Source organism: Macaca nemestrina, chromosome 8 (assembly GCF_043159975.1).
Source record: "Macaca nemestrina isolate mMacNem1 chromosome 8, mMacNem.hap1, whole genome shotgun sequence".
NCBI classification, from domain to species: domain Eukaryota; kingdom Metazoa; phylum Chordata; class Mammalia; order Primates; family Cercopithecidae; genus Macaca; species Macaca nemestrina.
In genome coordinates this window covers 134,400,313-134,417,942 of record NC_092132.1, presented here as the reverse complement: position 1 = coordinate 134,417,942, position 17,630 = coordinate 134,400,313, and the positions used below count along the sequence as shown (strand labels likewise).

At 42.8% G+C, this 17,630-nt stretch overlaps 1 protein-coding gene across 2 annotated transcripts in view; it reads right to left on the bottom strand.

The window, feature by feature from the left end:
- The window catches only part of LOC105482119 (solute carrier family 18 member A1), a 39,812-nt gene extending 23,058 nt beyond the window's left edge, over positions 1 to 16,754 (bottom strand). The window contains exons 1-9 of one of the 2 annotated variants that reach the window (XM_011742063.2): positions 16,704 to 16,754; positions 11,862 to 12,095; positions 9,658 to 9,905; positions 7,601 to 7,964; positions 6,910 to 6,968; positions 3,566 to 3,649; positions 2,230 to 2,322; positions 625 to 714; positions 319 to 362 (exon numbers count right to left, since the gene is read on the bottom strand). In XM_011742063.2, coding sequence (XP_011740365.2) covers positions 319 to 362; positions 625 to 714; positions 2,230 to 2,322; positions 3,566 to 3,649; positions 6,910 to 6,968; positions 7,601 to 7,964; positions 9,658 to 9,781 — 858 coding nt within the window. In that variant the 5' untranslated portion in view covers positions 9,782 to 9,905; positions 11,862 to 12,095; positions 16,704 to 16,754. Of the gene's footprint in view, positions 1 to 318; positions 363 to 624; positions 715 to 2,229; positions 2,323 to 3,565; positions 3,650 to 6,909; positions 6,969 to 7,600; positions 7,965 to 9,657; positions 9,906 to 11,861; positions 12,445 to 16,703 lie in introns of those variants that run through there. The other variant, XM_071068536.1, reaches the window with a different exon arrangement.
- Between the last annotated feature and the right edge of the window lie 876 nt (positions 16,755 to 17,630).

Genomic DNA, 17,630 nt, shown 5'->3' with positions numbered 1-17,630 from the left:
TATAAAAGCCTTGTGAAGAATCAAAGAAGCCATACAGAATATATATATAAGCCATACAGAATATATATATATATTCTGTATGGCTACTTTGATTCTTCACAAGGCTTTTCAACCATCTTTGTCCAACATCAAGCCAAATACCTCACTATCCCCCACACTACGCGAAATGTAGCCCTATCCTAGAATCCAAACACAGTTCTCACTTTCCCTGACTCTATTCCTCTTTTCTTTTCTTCTGATGACTTGACAGGCATGCCTGGGTTTCTGCATTCAGCCATCCTGTATATCTGTTAGCAACAGAGCTTTGTGTCTGCTTACCTCAGGAGAGACTTTGGAAGGCTGTAGGATGCAAAGCTGGAGTGCTAAGAAAGAAAGAAGGCGAGACAGTTCAGCGTGTCTACTGAATAGCTGGGGATTCCAATAGCAGCGGTAGTGCTACCACCCACCCTATTATGTACAAATTTAACTCCCTGAGTTTCTTCTCTCTTTTCTACAATGGGGCTGTCCTTGATTCATCAAAACATGTCCAAACCACCCATTCTTAGTCAAGACAGACACCACAACATAACACATTCCCAACCTGACCTGGGCTGTGTCCTGCTGGAGGCTCTGATGGTGACTTACCTCCATCCAGTAGTGCCAGGAAGGCCAGGATGAGGAAAGGTGCAGACTTCCCAACAAACTCATACATTACACTTCCGAAGGGAGCTCCCACTGGAGAGGCAAAGCACACACAGATTCCAGAGGTGAAGGTGAGTCCTATCCAGTGAGAACTGTCCACATTTACCCCGTGAGCATTTGCAGAAGGGCTGCTAGGGGCTAAGCTCCACCAGAGGCTCTGGGAATTCAGAGATGGAGACATGATCCCTGTCCCCAACAAGCCCACTTTCTAGTGGAGGAAATGTATGTGTGTGGGGGTGTGTGGGGGTGTGTGTGTGCAGGGAGGGACCCAAATAATTAAAGCATGGTGAAAGTTTGACAGAAAATGTTGCATACAATGAACGCACAGTTGATGTCTCAGGAAGTCCAGGCAGCCACTAGGGCTTTGCCAAGTGCAGAGTATCTGGAGGGGAAGAAGCTTGTGTGAAGAACACAGAGGTGTCAGAAAAGAGTGTGTAGTTAGAGAAAGAAAGGAGAAAGTGGGTGTTAGCAGAGTATGAATATTTGAGAGGAGAAAAGTAGAGCCTTGCATATGCAGGAACCTTGTATACACAGATGAGTCATCTACTTGGCTTTGCAGCCTATGGAGAGACATCAGGGGAGAAACACCACCTACTCTGGGCTCAGGAAGATTCTTCAGGTGGCATCGTGGTGGAAGGAGGGAGTACACAAGAAGGGGGCTGCTGCCAAATTCTAACCCAGAAGTGACAAGGAGCCAGGAGTGGCTGTTGAGGATCTAACAAGCTTGTTCATTTGGGAGTTCACTTGGGACATGATAAAGGACTTCAAGATGCACAGGTTTTAGATTGGGCATTTGGTTTGACAGATACTAACAAATAACAGGGATTCTGTTTCCTGTGCTTCCCATGGGGCTAGAGGGTGGGGCGTAGGCCAGGGAAGAGATTTCAGGTGTTTTCTTTTCGATGTGCTTGTGAGCTCCTAGAAGGCAGGAACTATGCCTGGGGCTTCCCACCCTACAGTACTGGCACTGTGCTTGGCATGTAATAAGTGAAATTATGTCAGTTGTCAGTAAAGTAGTATGAAGGATGAGCCTCAAAGAAAGGGTAATTTTATCATTTGGAGCTTGGGTTTCCAAGGCCAGAAAATTGGAGTCTGTATCCTGGCTCCGGCGTTTCCTGGCTGTGTGATCTTGGATGGCTATTTTGCCATTCTTATTTTCATCTCTATAATGGGGAAAATCAATCCTCCTTTCATTCCTGGTGGTGAGGAATAAAAGAGATTATGCCTGTAACGGATTTAGCAGAGCATCTGGCAACAGCCATGCTCTGGTGGTGTGTGCATGGGAACTGAGACGAGGCAGTGGCCTGTAATGCGGGGAGGCTCACTTCCTCCAACAGGCTGGGCTTCCAGACCTTTCCCTGACCCTTATGTGTTTCCCAGCTTCTTAAGGAGAAGGAACTTTTACATTTTCTCAGTGATATTTCTGAAGGAGTTGAAATAGGATGAGGCCAACGAGGGAAGGAAAATACTCATCTTCCACACCTCAGGAACACCTGCTTCCTGGAATCCCACCCTCCCGAACCCAGAGCTCCAGCTGGTGCCACTTACCCAGCAGCCCCAGGGCCAGGCCCCCCAGAGCAATTCCCATGGCTCGTCCTCTCTCATGGTCATCGGTGTAGACACTGGCCAGCATCCCAAGACCTGTGCAGAGAGTGACAGATGCAACTGGCCCCCAGGGGCTTCTATCCACCTCTCAGAGCCCTTGGTCCCACCCTGTTATCTCTTCAGTGACAATCTTAGCTAGAGTTTCAGTTTGAGGGGTTTTATAAAACTTAACCCATAGTATTTTTCAAGTACTGCCCTCCCTAGTCCCACAAACCCCCACATTGTCCACTCCTGTTCAGAATATTGTTGAAAGTACAAGGCCTCTGGGAAGGATAACACAGAAAATCCATTGTCTGATTATACCATATTTCATAGCATTTTCTTGTTTCTGAGCATGTTTCCCTAAACGAGGGGTTACAGAGCAGGTCAGGGAAAGGAAAACCTAGGCACACAGAGACCATTCTATTTAACAGGGATGCCCAGGGAAGAACAGAAAAGCACTGGGGACCTGGAAGAGAGTGTGGGCTAGTGCTGTACGGCAGCTGGACTCTCAGGCTTTCATAGTCATGGGTAAAATGGCATAAAATACCAACTTCATAGGATTGCATTAGATATTGTATTCACCAGTACTGTGAAAACTGTACTGGTATTACTGATAGTATTAACATGATTATTCCTATAAAGTACTAAGAGGGGTACAGACAAAGGACCATTGAGTGGCACTAAATAAAAGCCTGCCCTTCTTCATGGTTTTACTGGAGGCTTGTTCTGACCTGAGCTAGCTGCACCTGAATATTAACAGAGGAAGTTAGGTCAGGCTCAGGGATCTATGGACCCTGTCAGAAATTCTATAATTCCTTTATTTTTATTTTTATTTTTATTTTTGAGTAAGGGTCTAGCTCTGTCACCCAGGCTGAAGTGCAAAGGCACAATCACGGCTCACCACAGCCTTGACCACCCAGGCTCAAGCCATCCTCCCACTTTAGCCTCCCAAGTAGCTGGGACCACAGGTGCATTCCACCATGCCTGGCTAACTTATTCTCTTTTTTTAATAGAGATAGGGCTCTTACTATGTTGCCCAGGTTGCCCAGGTTGGTCTCAAACTCCTAGAATCAAGCTATCCTCCTGCCTTGGCCTCCCAAAGTGCAGGGGTTACAGGTGTGAGCCACTGTGCCCAGCCCAATTCCCTTATTTCTGAATCACAATTTCTACCTATCCAGATGATATTTTCCTTAATTTCTCCATATAAATATAGGATCTGAGGTAGTAAGAGATGTGTGTGTGTGTGTGTGTGTGCATGCGTGCATGTGTGTGTGCCTGATGACGTTGCCAGGGTTACCTGCAACAGATGAAAATGAAGATCCAATGCCTTGAAGGGTTCGGGCCACAAAGAGTAGAGTATAGGTCCCAGAGAAAGCAAACACTGGGCAAAGAGAATAGCAAGATAACTGCATTAGCAAATTGCCTTTGCTTCCCTGGCTGCCAGAGAACATGCCCATGATACTGCAGATATGAGTCATGACGCATATGTTTTTAATAAAGCATGATGACTGTTCCCTGTTTTTTGAGTTGTCTTTTCAATCTCCTACTCCTCCATCAGAACCACTTTTTAAATGCAAGAAAACTGAGAAACCACAGAAGTATAAACCAAGTCACCACACAGCAGATGGAAGGCTGAGTCTCTACATCTCTTGCCAAGAACCCAACATTCTGTCCACTGAAATGAGGGATGTCCATGAAGCTCAGTGTCCTGGGCTGGAAACTGGTTCTTAGACCATACTCCTGGATTCTCCATGTGCGACACCCAGATCCAGTCTTTACCATTGCTGGGTCCTATAGGGTCATCTGGAGTACAGTGACAGTAACGGGGTGCTTCGAGGATTATGGGAATTGGGTAGAAAATAATATATTGTGATACAATCAGATCCTTCTTTATATCTTATATTGAATGATCTTTTAACCAGACAAAATCAGCATTTATTGAATTATACTGAATACGCAGCTCTCCTAGACTCTGTAGCAAATGCAAAATAAAAATAGCATCTAGTTATTGCCCTTGCAGAGGGTCAGTCTGTTGAGGATGAACACCCATGAAACTGAGAACCAACAGGAATATGTTACCAAAACTAAATCAGAGGGTGCTGCTGGTCAGGGTAGTTAAGTCCAGACATGTCTCACCTCCAATTCCAGAATAATGTCTCCTAGAGTAAGAATAATCTCCTCAAAGTGTCTGAATCAGAAAAATTGTAATCCCTTTGCCCATTCATTACAGATGTCTTTGGTTGTGTTTTTAATCTTCTCCCATTACTTCCCGACAGACATGATCACACTGAACTTCTCCTTGTGTCCCAAAGATGTACATTCTTGGTCTCTCCTTTCCTGGCCACCAGCATCTTTTCTCGGGCTTTGTTATCTCCAATCTTTTCTGTCTACTCTTCCAATGTCCTTTGAGAACAGAGTGGCCCACTCATCTTGGTCTGCCCAGAACTTCCTTGTTTTTAAAACTGAAACTCAAAATACCGCCACAAAAACAGAAAGTTTGACATCCTGGGAAGCCCCTCGCTATAGTGTGGATATGGGTTGTTTGTCCTCACCAAATCTCATGCTGAAATTTGATCCCCAGTGTTGGAGATGGGGCCCAGTGGAAGGTGTTTGGGTCATGGGGGCAGATCCCTCATGAATAGTTTAATGTCCTTCATTGGGTGGTGAGTGAGTTCTCACTCTACAGTTCTCTCAAGAGCTTGTGGTTTAAAAAAGGCAGGCACCTCCCTCTCCTCTCTTTTGCTTCCTCTCTCATCTCTGCACAGCCAGCTCCCCTTCACCTTCCACCATGAGTGGAAGCTTCCTGAGGCCCACACCAGAAGCAGATGCTGGCGCCATGCTTCTTGTAGAGCCTGCAGAACCATGAGCCCACAGACCTCTTTCTAATATAAATGACCCAGCCTCAGGTATTCCTTTACAGCAATGCTAAATGGACTAAGACACCCCTCAATTCCAGGCAAACCAGGACAGTCGGTCATTCTATTTAGGAAAACCAAAGCAGTTTTTTTCTTCACTTTGGACCCTTTACATGGGCCACCATTTCACTCTTGATTACATTAGGCATGGCGGATGGAGAGGTTAAGGGTAGTAATGGGCATCAACATTCTCTTTTAAGTATTTTTTTGAAACATTGGATAATGCTACAAGGATACCCTAAACATCAAAAGTATTTTCTTTTGGTTAGAATTGGTTAGAATTAGGCCAACTCCATGTAGTCACACAGCTATCCTATGGAAATAATAATTATTTAACATATACAGTTTGGTATAAGTTAAATAATAATTATTTAACATATATAGTTTACTTTAAAAGTAAAGCTTTTAAAACATGAGTTCTTGGCAGAGAATCAGGCAAAGATATCCTGCTAAAACGTCCCAGATCCACTAGCACACCGCATTGTCTTACTTCTCAGTGTGTGTCTCATGTCTCCCCAGGCAACCATCATACACTTCTGATACCTGGAATCATGTCTTTTCATTCTTTATGTGACTATGGCCCTCTGGGCATTATACATGCACTGCATGAAATTGTATGGAATAAATCTTAAGCCTCATTTGATGAAATAGGGCATCTTATTTTTAAATTTGCTGCCTAGCATAGGCTGAGCTTCTAGAAGTTCCATGAACAGTGCTAACTTGAATTTCTGCATTTTCTTCAAGTCCGCTAAAATTTCACCAACAAGATGCAGTTCTCAGAGAGAACCTCACACCTCAAGTTCTTGCACTTTGCAGCCTTCCAGCCCAGAATGCAACAAATTCTTGTTAAAATTGGGTTGATAGGAATCAAGTCCTGTGCTGGGAAAGAAGAGAAGCTGAGGAAGAGGAAGAGAGAAAGTAGATAAGAAACGGAAAGGTAATAAGAAAAACTCGAGGGAGAAGGAGGTATGTTGTTGGAGAGCAGAGGATCAGCAGGGCCATCGGGAACCAAGGCTGGATCCACAGGCTGCCTTAACCTGCAAACGCTAACCCCTTTTCATTCCTTCTTCCTTTACCTCTCAGCATCAATTTCCAGACTTGCTTTTCTCATGTACTGTGTTTATTCCATCTCCATTTTATTAGAAACATTTAGCTGATCCTGGATAGACAATTTGTCTTTCTCTTTCTTATTTCTTTAGAAAATTTACTTTTCTAAGCTTAACCTTTAAAGTCCTTAACTGAAAAGGAGTAGGCTTTTTGGAATTTTCCAGATGTTATTGTCCAATTTCCACTTTTTTTGTTAGTTGCCCTTTACCATGGCATATCGAAATAATATCATTGCTTCTTGTAGATGGAAAGTTTGTATTAAACTTGCTCAAGAGATTACTGATACATACATAACACATACACACACACACACACACACACACACACACACACACACACACACCATAGCATACATATTCAAACAGCTTTCATTACGTCCGGCTGAAGGGAATAAAATATCTGTTCTTGTATAGCAGAGTAGACCAATTCCAACTAGACTGAATTGTCACTACTGTTATAGTCCGCATACCAAAAAGAGCAGAGCATTTAAATCAGTATCCCACTCTGCTTAGTCAGATGCCTAATTACTTTCAAAGCTACCCTGCTATCTACATCACATTCACTTGATAAAATCAAAGGTAATCACTGAAGGGAAGAAAAGAGGAAGCAAATTACTTACTAACTGTGGAGAGAAACATGATAACAAAGCCAGCAAACATGGGGATATGATATCCAATCCTAAAAGGGAATTGAAAAAAAAAGATACAATTCCAACAGGCACTCATATACTTGGACTACATTTTTAAATGTAAGTGGGAGCAGAAATGCAGCTATTTGGGAGTATGGTAAAACATGCCTCTGAATGTAGCGTGGAGATGAAATAGTGGATGAGTACGAGCAAATAAACAAACATGCAAATATGACCATATGTTAGGGCCAAAATTCTCATTTCCAGAAAGGATAGCCTAGGTAGAGTATATAGGTAGAGTGTATATCTCTTGAAAATATCAGAATAATCCTAAATACAACTCCTAGGAAGCCAGTGCTCTAGATTACAACAGGACTGTCCCGTTCATACCCTTTTCCCATTCAAGCCACGCTCCAGGTCACTGATATAACATCACAGCACACTGCTGTTCATGGTTCTCTTCTCGGTACTCAATACTCAATATATCGCTAAGAAAATCTGATCCCATGACGTTTCATCAGTAACAAGTTATTCTTTGCATAACGAGCTTTCCAAATAGCTGACTCCCCTGGGGAACCAGACAAGTGAGTATTTCTTCTTTTTCCCTTCCAACCCCCTTTGTATACTTTTCTAGTCCTCCTACTCCTGTGTACCGTGCAGGGCCCTACACCCAGTGAGATACCTGTTGGTGAGAGGGCCCACGAAAGGGTTGACCAGAAGTTGCATCACAGCCTTTGAAGCAAACAGAATCCCAACCCGGGTATTCTCTTCCTCCAAGAATTCTGTGCCTTGCAAGCAGTTGTTTTTAGGAGCTGAGATGGCTTCAGTGGCTGGAGGTGGGATGGTGCTGGCGGTGTCATTCATCCATGCTATGCCACTGGGCACGCTTTCTTCAACAGCCATGGTGTTGTTGTCGAAGAAGGAGAAGATGGTGGAAAAGGGAGGAGAGGCGAGGGCATGTGAGGAACTTCCGGCAGGGCCGAGGTGCAGAGAAGAGTTGACTTCTTCGAACTCCATGTCATATAGGAAGGTGGGCACAATTGGTACTGAAAGTCAGAGGACAGGTTATGGGAGCTAAGGACAGATGTCATCTTACCACTGAAAGCCAAGGGGCTAAGGACAGATGTCAATTCTACTGAAAGTCAAGGAAGACAGGTGATGGAAACTAACGGCAAATGTCATCTTGCCACTACTAGGTTCAGGGGCACTATGATGAGGTTCAGCCTTATGCCCAAGGCTGGTGTCTGGAGTGGCATGGTTTAAAACCTACTAAAAGACTGTGCCTACCCAAGTTATCCTGTTAGCTAAAGTAGCTAAATTCTGACCTTATATAATTAGTTCTCATTCTTCATGGTTTCCACATTGGCTAACTCTCCTACTCACTTAGATTGACATGGAACCCTCCAAACCAACACGCACTGAGCTACCACAACATTTCGCAGACATGTCCAGCTCTTACACAGACCTGGCCAGAGGAGGGGATGGTAGGAGGCAGGGCAGGCTGGTCAGAGGAGCCTCAGCTCTGGGACCCCTGGACAGGGCTTGAATCCCAACTCTGGCACCTGTTAGTGGAGAGGCCTTGAGCAAGTCACTTAACACTTCTGAACTTCTTTTTCTCTTTTACAAAGAAAATAGGATTTACCGTGATGTTTAAGATTTAAGATTATAATTGTGTGTGTGTGTGTGTGTGTGTGTGTGTGTGTGTGTGTGTGTGTTTCCCCTGGGAGCAATGATTCAGTATTCACTAATTCAGTGTTTGCAGTGACTTTACAGAGCATAACTATAACTACAGAACTATGAATAATGAGAAGTGATTGTATTAGATTAACAACTTGTCTCAGAAAGATCCTTATTTAAAAACATATATTTTGGCCGGGCGCAGTGGCTCACGCCTGTAATCCCAGCACTTTAGGAGGCCGAGGAGGGCGGATCACGAGGTCAGGAGATCGAGACCATCCTGGCTAACACGGTGAAACCCCGTCTCTACTAAAAATACAAAACAAAAAATGAACTGGGCGTGGTGGCGGGCGCCGGTAGTCCAGCTACTCGGGAGGCTGAGCCAGGAGAATGGCGTGAAACCAGGAGGCGGAGCTTGCAGAGAGCCAAGATCGCACCATTGCACTCCAGCCTGGGTGACAGAGCGAGACACCATCTCAAAAAAAAAAAAAAAAAAAAACCAACCAAATATTTTACCCGAGAGGAGAAACCTTTTAGTACCCATTTATATATGGGTATAACTTAATGTAATGATTAGGAGAGTAACAACTAAAAAAAAGCAGGATTCCAAAGGAAAGAAGCACATGGAAGGTAAGGTCTTGATAAGAAATCGGATATCCAAATAAAATATGCTATTTTTATAGAGCAGAGGCCGGAAGGGCACCGCTGTGAGAAGATGCTCACTGCCCCAGAGGCACTTGGAGTCATTAGCATCTTGGGGAGACAGTCTGGGGAGGAAGAAAAGCACAGCCAGTTCTGGCTCCAGGCCATCCTCTTCTCCAGTCAGACCCTCTCTGGACCTCCTTCTTTTTGAACCTCCTGAGTCTTTTAGCTATGTTTGACAAGTTTCAGACTCCATTTTCTGTAGGTTTTTTTTTTCCTCATACCCAACAACCTCTGTGTGTTTTTGAGCATAAAAAGGAAAATTCTCAGATGGATTCGCTGTTGAACTCAAGCAGGGTGTATGCTGCCTGCTGGGGCCCAAAGCAAATTAACCCTCAGCACAAAGACCCCCAAACGTACCCACCACAGTAAGCAGCATGTTGTCCAGGAGCAGAGCGACGAATACCACCACCAGTACCAGCTGCCGGGACGCTCTCCCTTCCTTCAGCAACCGCTGGGGAGCGACCAGAACAGTCCGGAGCATGGCGAGGGCCAGGGCTGGGGCAGTCTTCCCCTGCAGGCTCTTAGGGAAGGTCCTGTGACAGCTACAGGTCTCCTGCAGCCTTTACAGAAGAGGGGAGGGAGTCTGCCCGGGTGAATGAAACTCACTATTGAAACGAAAAGTGCAAAAGGTTGTAAGTAGTAGGATGATATTTGGAAACATCTCCGTGTCTGTATCACTGTTCACTTCTCATACAACTCAATAACTCACCGGGTTCCCAGAATGCCTTCCAAGTAAGCATAGCTTACTAAATTGCTTACTAAATTCAAGGGAAATTAATGCCTAGATATAAATCCAGATAAAAATAGATGCTCTACAGATCACTTAACCCTGTGTTTTTCAAACATCCAACACTTATTTGCCTATCACATTGATGGTTTATGTCATATCTGAGGACTACCTGTACTATCATTTACTTCATCTTTTCCTCTAAATCCACTCTTTTAAAATACTGAGATACTGCCAGGTATGGTGGCATGTGCCTGAAGTCTCTGTTACTTGGGAGGCTGAGGTAGGAGGATATCTTGAGCCCAGGAGTTTGAGTCCAGCCTGGACAACATAGCAAGACCCCTATCTCTCAAAAAAATTTTAAAACCAACATAGATATTGATATCATATTTCAAAAAGTAATTTTATGTGGCATGCAAAAAAAAAAAAAGTATGGTCTATGTTCTAGGTGCTACCCTAAAATATTTCACGCGGCACAGTGTCACTTGGGCTGCCCCCTGAGAAACACTGGTGTAGACCAACCTTCATCTCATAGACAAGAAACCTGAGCCTCTGGAGGTTAGGAGACTTGTTTGGGGTTGCACAATTAGTGTCAAACTGAGATGAAACCCCAGGCTTTTCAACTCGCAGGCTTATCCTCTCCCATTTTCCCTTGCTCTGTGGTTCTAGAAGCACTCTCATGCTTTTGTTTGAGCAGAAACCCCTGCTCAGAAAGATGCCTTCATCTGTGAAAGTAAAACACTGACTTTCCTGATTAGTTTTCTATTTAGGATTTCATACAATTAGTCAGCATTAAGTCACAGTACCTTGTCAAACTTCAAGTAAAAAGAATTTCTGGGAAGAATTTCGTTTTCTTTGATGTGGCTTCTGTTGTGGTATCAACAATACCAGTCATTGAAATTTTAAAATAGATTACCATCATGAAATCTATCGGGCCCTAAAAGTTGTATACTCTTTGACTTAGTAACTCTAAGGAAGCCATCCTAAAAAAAAGATCAGAGAGATCAGAGATGTAGCCAAAGACTTATACTCAAAATGACCCATTGCAGAATGATTTTTATTACTGAAGAAAAGTCAAACATGTTAATGATGGATTATTAAGCAGCTCTTAAAAATTATATTTTCAAATAATTTTAGTGACGTAGAAAATACTATTACTATAATGTTAGGTAAAAAAGGGAAATTAAACAGTATTTTCAGCTTGATCTCTAATGTCTAAAAATAAATATATGGGCACGTTTTTGAGAGAGTGGAAGGATACTCAAATGCCAGTTATTTATAATCAATGACTTCAGTCATCTTCTATGTATTTCTAAATATTCAATAATGAGCTACTTTCATAATTAAGGAAGTAAATAATTTTAAATGATTATCACTGGAGTTCAATAGTCAGCCTCAGATGTTGGGAGTATCCCAAGCACTGAGCTACTCTGTTCTAAGCCCAGGGCTGGAAGAACCCTCTCACTACTACAGATTAATGTGACCAAGGTTCTAAGTGAACCAAACTCTCAGTTAAGTTTTAACCAGTAAATGCATGCAATTACTTAAGATCCTTCATTTCTCTGTATAAATGAGATATTTCTGAATACAAATTGACTTACCATATGTATGGATAAGAATAAAAGACAAGCCAGAGAAAACTAAAAGACATAGCGAATGAAGGAGTACTAAAAAGAGAGAGAAACACACACACCAAAATCCCAAAACAAAAACAAACAAAACCAGGAATTTGCCAACAAGTCAATAGTAAACTTTACTTAACAGTCAAAACCCTCTGAGAGAGACATGAATCACAAGGAAAGATTAAATTTGTCTGGAGAGAGAAAAATCTTACCTTGGAGCCCATCTTGGTGTGAGGCGCTCAGTGAGGTATTGGCAGCTGTTAGCAAGACAGCAGGGACACTGTTCTCTGAACGTGGATGTGCTGATGGATTTATTGCCTCCTGTTATCTGAGGATGCTGTGTATGTGTGCGTGTGTGTGCCCTTTGTCCACAAAGATTTAATTGCAACCTCCAACAGGGTTCATTCAGACCCTTAGCTCCCTGCGTCAAAGGCAGGAAGGCAGGGCTGGAGAGGATAAAGAGAGGGGAGATATTATCCTAAGCAAAGAGGCACTGGACTGCACTGCTTTGCATCTGTGCTTATCTATCATCGAACTCTTTAACTCTTGCCTGGGTCTGAATACAAACTGGAAGCCAAGATGGAACCAGTGCGCAGTTCCCATTCCTTGCTACTTAGTCAAAGAGGCTCCATGTACCAGAGTTAGCTTCCTGAAAAGAAACAATGCATGTTGTTCTCAAGTCATAGAAACCCAACATCTATGGCCTCGGTAAAGACTTAGATTGCGCACTGTGTCTTCACATCGCAATACTGCCTCAGTGCCTGATACATGGTAGCATCCAATAAATATTTCTTGCATAAATGACTAGACAGCTAACTACAGGAGAAAGTGCCGCTCATTGTGGGATCTTGAGAGGCTCTATTGATCTATCTTATTCTGACATTAAACCATGGGTGGCTCAAAGAACATAAAAAATTTATGAAAAAGCAAATACAATTTATGAGCAAGAGCAGTGCAGAGGTTTCCTATTTGTGGAACTGGTGGGCCCCTCCTAATTAACTAGGGAACTTTCGATTTAATGCTAAAAAAAAAAGGACAGGGTATTTTATTTTATTTTATTTTATATTTTTGAGACAGAGTCTCGCTCTGTCACCCAGACTGGAATGCAGTGGCATGGTCTTGGCTCACTGCAACCTCTACCACCTGGGTTCAAGCAAGCCTCTAATCTCAGCCTCCTGAGTAGCTGGGATTACAAGTGCGTGCCAACACGCTCAGCAAATTTTTGTATTTTTAGTACAGACAGGGTTTCATCATGTTGGCCAGGGTGGTCTCGAACTCCTGATCTCAAGTGATCCTCCTGCCTTGGCCTCTCAAAGTGCTAGGATTACAGACATGAGCCACAGTGCCCGGCCTAGATGGAACGAGTTTTAAAATATAAACCTAGAGAGAGAAATAGGAAGCAGAAACGAAGACATCAGCAGAGAGTATTCATTCCTATAGTTTTCTGCTATAACAAATTACTACAAACTGGTGGCTTTAAACAGCCTGTATTTAGTATATTGCAGTTCTGGAGGTCAGAAGTCCAAAATACATCACACTGGGTTAAAATGAAGGTGTCAGCAGGGCTGCATTCCTTCTGGAGATTCTGGGGGAGGGTTGTTTCCTTGCCTTTTCCAGCTTCCAGAGGCCTCCTGCATTTCTTGGCTCCTGGCCATGTTTACCTTCAAAGCTAGTAGCAATGCATGTTCAACTCTGCCTCTGACTCTGAACCTTCTGCCTCCCTCTTTCATTCTGAGGACTCACGGGATGACCAGGGGCCCACCCAGACAGATATTCCAAGATCACCTCCCCATCTCAAGATCCTTAATCATGTCTGCAAAGTCCCTTTTACCATGTAAGGCAACATACTCACAGCTTCCAGGACTAGGAGATGGTCATCTCTGGGGTGCCACTGTCCCACTCCCTACAGGGAGCATGGCATACAGTCCCCTACTTACATGCAGGGCCTGTGGCCTGAGCCTCTAGGGAATGAGGGGGTTAGGGCCAAAAGATGGAGGAGCTGTATTAATAAAGATATTTGCAAGACTCTGGGCATAAGGCAGCATCCTTTATGGAGTCCAGGTGACAATTCTGCCACCATGCCCTCCACCCTAAGTACGGTGTTGGAACTCTGAGGGTTGACAGCCTCCAGCATAGTACAGCTGTGTCCAATAGAGGGCGCTAGAGGCAGAGGACTTGGGTAGAACAGCCTCACAGGGATGTTCCGAGATGCCACCTAAGTGGGGATGCCTCCCAAAAATTGGGAAATCAAGGTTTTGGCAAACTGAGGTCCTGGGAAAGCAGGTATAGACTAACAATCATTATATGTTGGGCAATCATAAGAATAAGAGCAACAATAACAGTAGCTATCATTTATAGATTACCTACACTTGGCCATGTTTCTAACACATACTCATACATTATATGGATAATACATATTAGTTCAAATAGATATATTTTTTCAGTTTATTGTAACCATGCTAGTATTCACAGGCTGGCCAAGTCTGGGGTCTCCTCACAAATGCCCATCACTATTAATAATCAATGTGTTGTCTATTAAAAATGAATAAGCACTCATCTTCCTCCCATTAATCATATAACGTAAAAAATAAATAAATAAGCTGTGAGTACGGTGGAGTGGAAATTCACATACACTGTTAGTACCTAGGCAACTACCGTTCTTTTAGAAAGCAGTGTGGTTTTCTATCTTTTGTCTTTGAAGTTATAAAATGTATGTTGCTTTTGACCCAGTAATTTCACTTCTTAGGAATCTATCTAAAAAGGCATGCTAAAATATGGGGGAAGGGAGGGAAATCATAGGTACAAAATTTTTATCATAGGATTTAGAGAAAAACTAGAAACATCTCAAATGTCCAACTGTAGAAATTATTTCAGTGCATGAGCTTGAAGGACTGTCATGTTGCCCTTAAAACAGATTTTAAAAAGGTTATAATGAAGACTACATATCAAGTTGGAAAAAATTATATATATATACATAATTTATATTTATAGATTACATATATAATATGTAATTTATATTCTATAATATGTTATACATAATATATGTCATTTATATTATATGTATATACACACAGATATTGCAACAGAAAGTAAAAAAGTAGAATATAAAACCTTATGTAAATTGGAGCTGGGTGTGGTGGCTCATGCCTGTAATCCCACCACTTTGGGAGGCTGAGGCAGATGGATTACTTGAGGTAAGGAGTTCAAGACCAGCCTGGCCAACATGACAAAACCTTGTCTCTACTAAAAATACAAAAGTTAGCCAGGCGTGGTGGCGCACACCTGTAGTCCCAACTACTTGAGGGGCTGAGGCACAAGAATCACTTGAACCCGGGAGGCAGAGGTTGCGGTAAACCAAGATCACGCCACTGCACTCCAGCTTGGGCGATAGAGTGAGACTCTGTCTCAAAAAAAAAAAGGAAACTTTATGTAAATTCACAGTAGCATGATGCACAACAGCTAAAAGATGAAAGCAACCCACATGTCCCTCAATGGATGAATAAAGGAAATTCTGATCCTTGCTATAACATGGATGAATCTTGAGGATATTATGCTAAGTGAAAGAAGTCAGTCACCACAGGACAAATACTATGTAATTTCATTTATATTAGGTAAGTGTTATAGTCAATTTCAAAGAAATAAAAATACGATGGTGGTTTCCAGGGTCTGAGGGAAGAGGAAAATGGGAAGTGATTGTTTAATGGGTATACAGTTTCAGTTTTGCAAGACGAAAACTTCGGGAGATTGGTCAGTTGCACAATAATGCGGGTATACTCAACACTACTGAACCATACACTTAAAAATGGTTAAAACGGCAAATTTTATGTCATGTATATTTTGCCACAATTAAAAACGTAAAAGCAATACTTTATGTACATTATGATTATGTAAGTGGTTAGGCCCAATGGCAAAATTATGGAAGATTTTTAATTTATTATTTAAATAATAGTGAACAAAACTTAAAAATGAAGCATTGCCAGTAAAAAGTAACACTTCAGTCTATACTGGTGGACTCTGAGCCCTTGCAAATAAATAATAATTTCTAACCAGAGCATCCTGTTAAGAACCCTCTGAGACTGAAATTGAAGTTCGAGGGTCTTTGATAGCTGCTCTGTTATCTTCCTAAAGTGGTTGGCATACAACATCCTCAGACAGACGGCTTTTTCTCTGGGCCAAATAATATCTATAACCCAATTACATGTACCCTGGGCTGTGGTTGACATGGCCTGCCGGAGGAGACGGTCCTGTGACTCAGAGCTGGAGGGCGCTTTTGTTTCTCATTGCTTCCTGTTTCTTGTGCTGTTCAAATATTTAACAATCAGTTGCAACTTCTTCCATTCAGCACATGTCATTGTCCCAGCCCCAGCCTCGGATTGGAGGCTGACTTTGGTTCAGAAGTCACAGGCTTCTGAAAACAAAGCCTAAGAGGAGTCAGGGCGGATACTTTACCGCCATGATATACAGGGCACTCTGGACCCTGTAGGAGTGGATATGTGTCCATAAAGACCGGGAATTGCTATGTCTGTAAAGCAAGGGAAGTGCTGGTTTCAGATCCAAGGGAAAAGGAGGTTCTAAAAAAGTAAAATCAACAACAACTGGAACCCCATTGAACAGTTCTATTGTAGGGACAGTGGTAGCAAACTCAGTAATAAATAAGTGATAGGGAAATTCAGTTAGGAAAATTCAGGACCTACCCCCAACCCACCACCAAAACTGGCATCCCTTCACAACATCAAAAATATTTGGAAAATAAAACAATAAAAAATAACAATACAGACTGGGTGTGGTGGCTGACATCTGTAATCCTAGTGCTTTGGGAAGCCAAAGCAGCAGGACTGCTTGAGCTCAGGAGGTTGAGGCTGCAGTGAGCCACGACTGCGCCACTGCACTCCTGGGTGACAGAGCGAGACCTGTGTCTCAAAACAACAACAACAACAAAATCCAATCAACCACCCAACAAAACAAAACAAAATAAAACAAAAAACAATACAACCATAAAAAATAACACAAGTAAAAAACCAGTAAAGTACAATAACTACTTCCATAGCATTTACCTTGTGTCAGGTATTAACAGTAATCCAGAGATGATTGAAAGTATACAGGAGGATGTGCATAGGTTATGTGCAAAGACCACACCATTTTATATCAGAGACTTGAGCTTTCACGGACTTTGGTTTCTGCAGGAGGTCCTGGAACCAATCCCCCATGGATACGGAGAGATGATTATATACCATTTCAAAAACCCTCTCTAACTATCCAGTGTCAGCCTGCCCATTTTCCCCGATTGTCAGGGTGGATTAACTCTGCCTAGTTTGACTCAAACCTGCTTTGCATGGAAAATGCAGCCACAGTTACATCGACTGGCCAGAACTTCTGCCTCCTTCCCTTTGTTTCATCTTAGAACTATGCAGGAGATGGTTAAGAAGCAGACTGGCCAGATCCAGAATCAGAAATACCAAGTTCTATGACACGTGGGAGACGTTGCCCTGGATTACGGTTATCTGTCTCTGGAGCCTAAACTTTAAGGGCAGGGGTTTTATCCTACCCGTCTCGGTATTCCACCCAGCACCAGGCATCTGGACCAATAGAGGTGATCAATAGCTATTAATGGTTTTTGTCGGTAATGATGAGGTGGAGTCATTCTCACCTCTCTGAGTATCGCATAAGACTGGCAAAGTATTGGAAGCTTTGAAGTAGACATGCACCTCCCAGAGCCCCCGGCGCTTCAGAATGGGAATAAGGACATTCCAGCTTTTACTTGGAATTCAGCTCTCAGACCCACCCATTCTTGATTGTGTGAGCAGAATTCCACAGGCAGAGCTGATGGGTTTAAAACCCACCATAGATTCTTGAGATCTTAGCCTTGGCAATGGCTCCTTGTTAACTTTAATTTATATGAAAGATATAGAAAATTCTACCATCCCCAAAATCATTGTGGGTGACCAGGGAGTCTGTGGAAATATCCATAATTTCAATGGAGC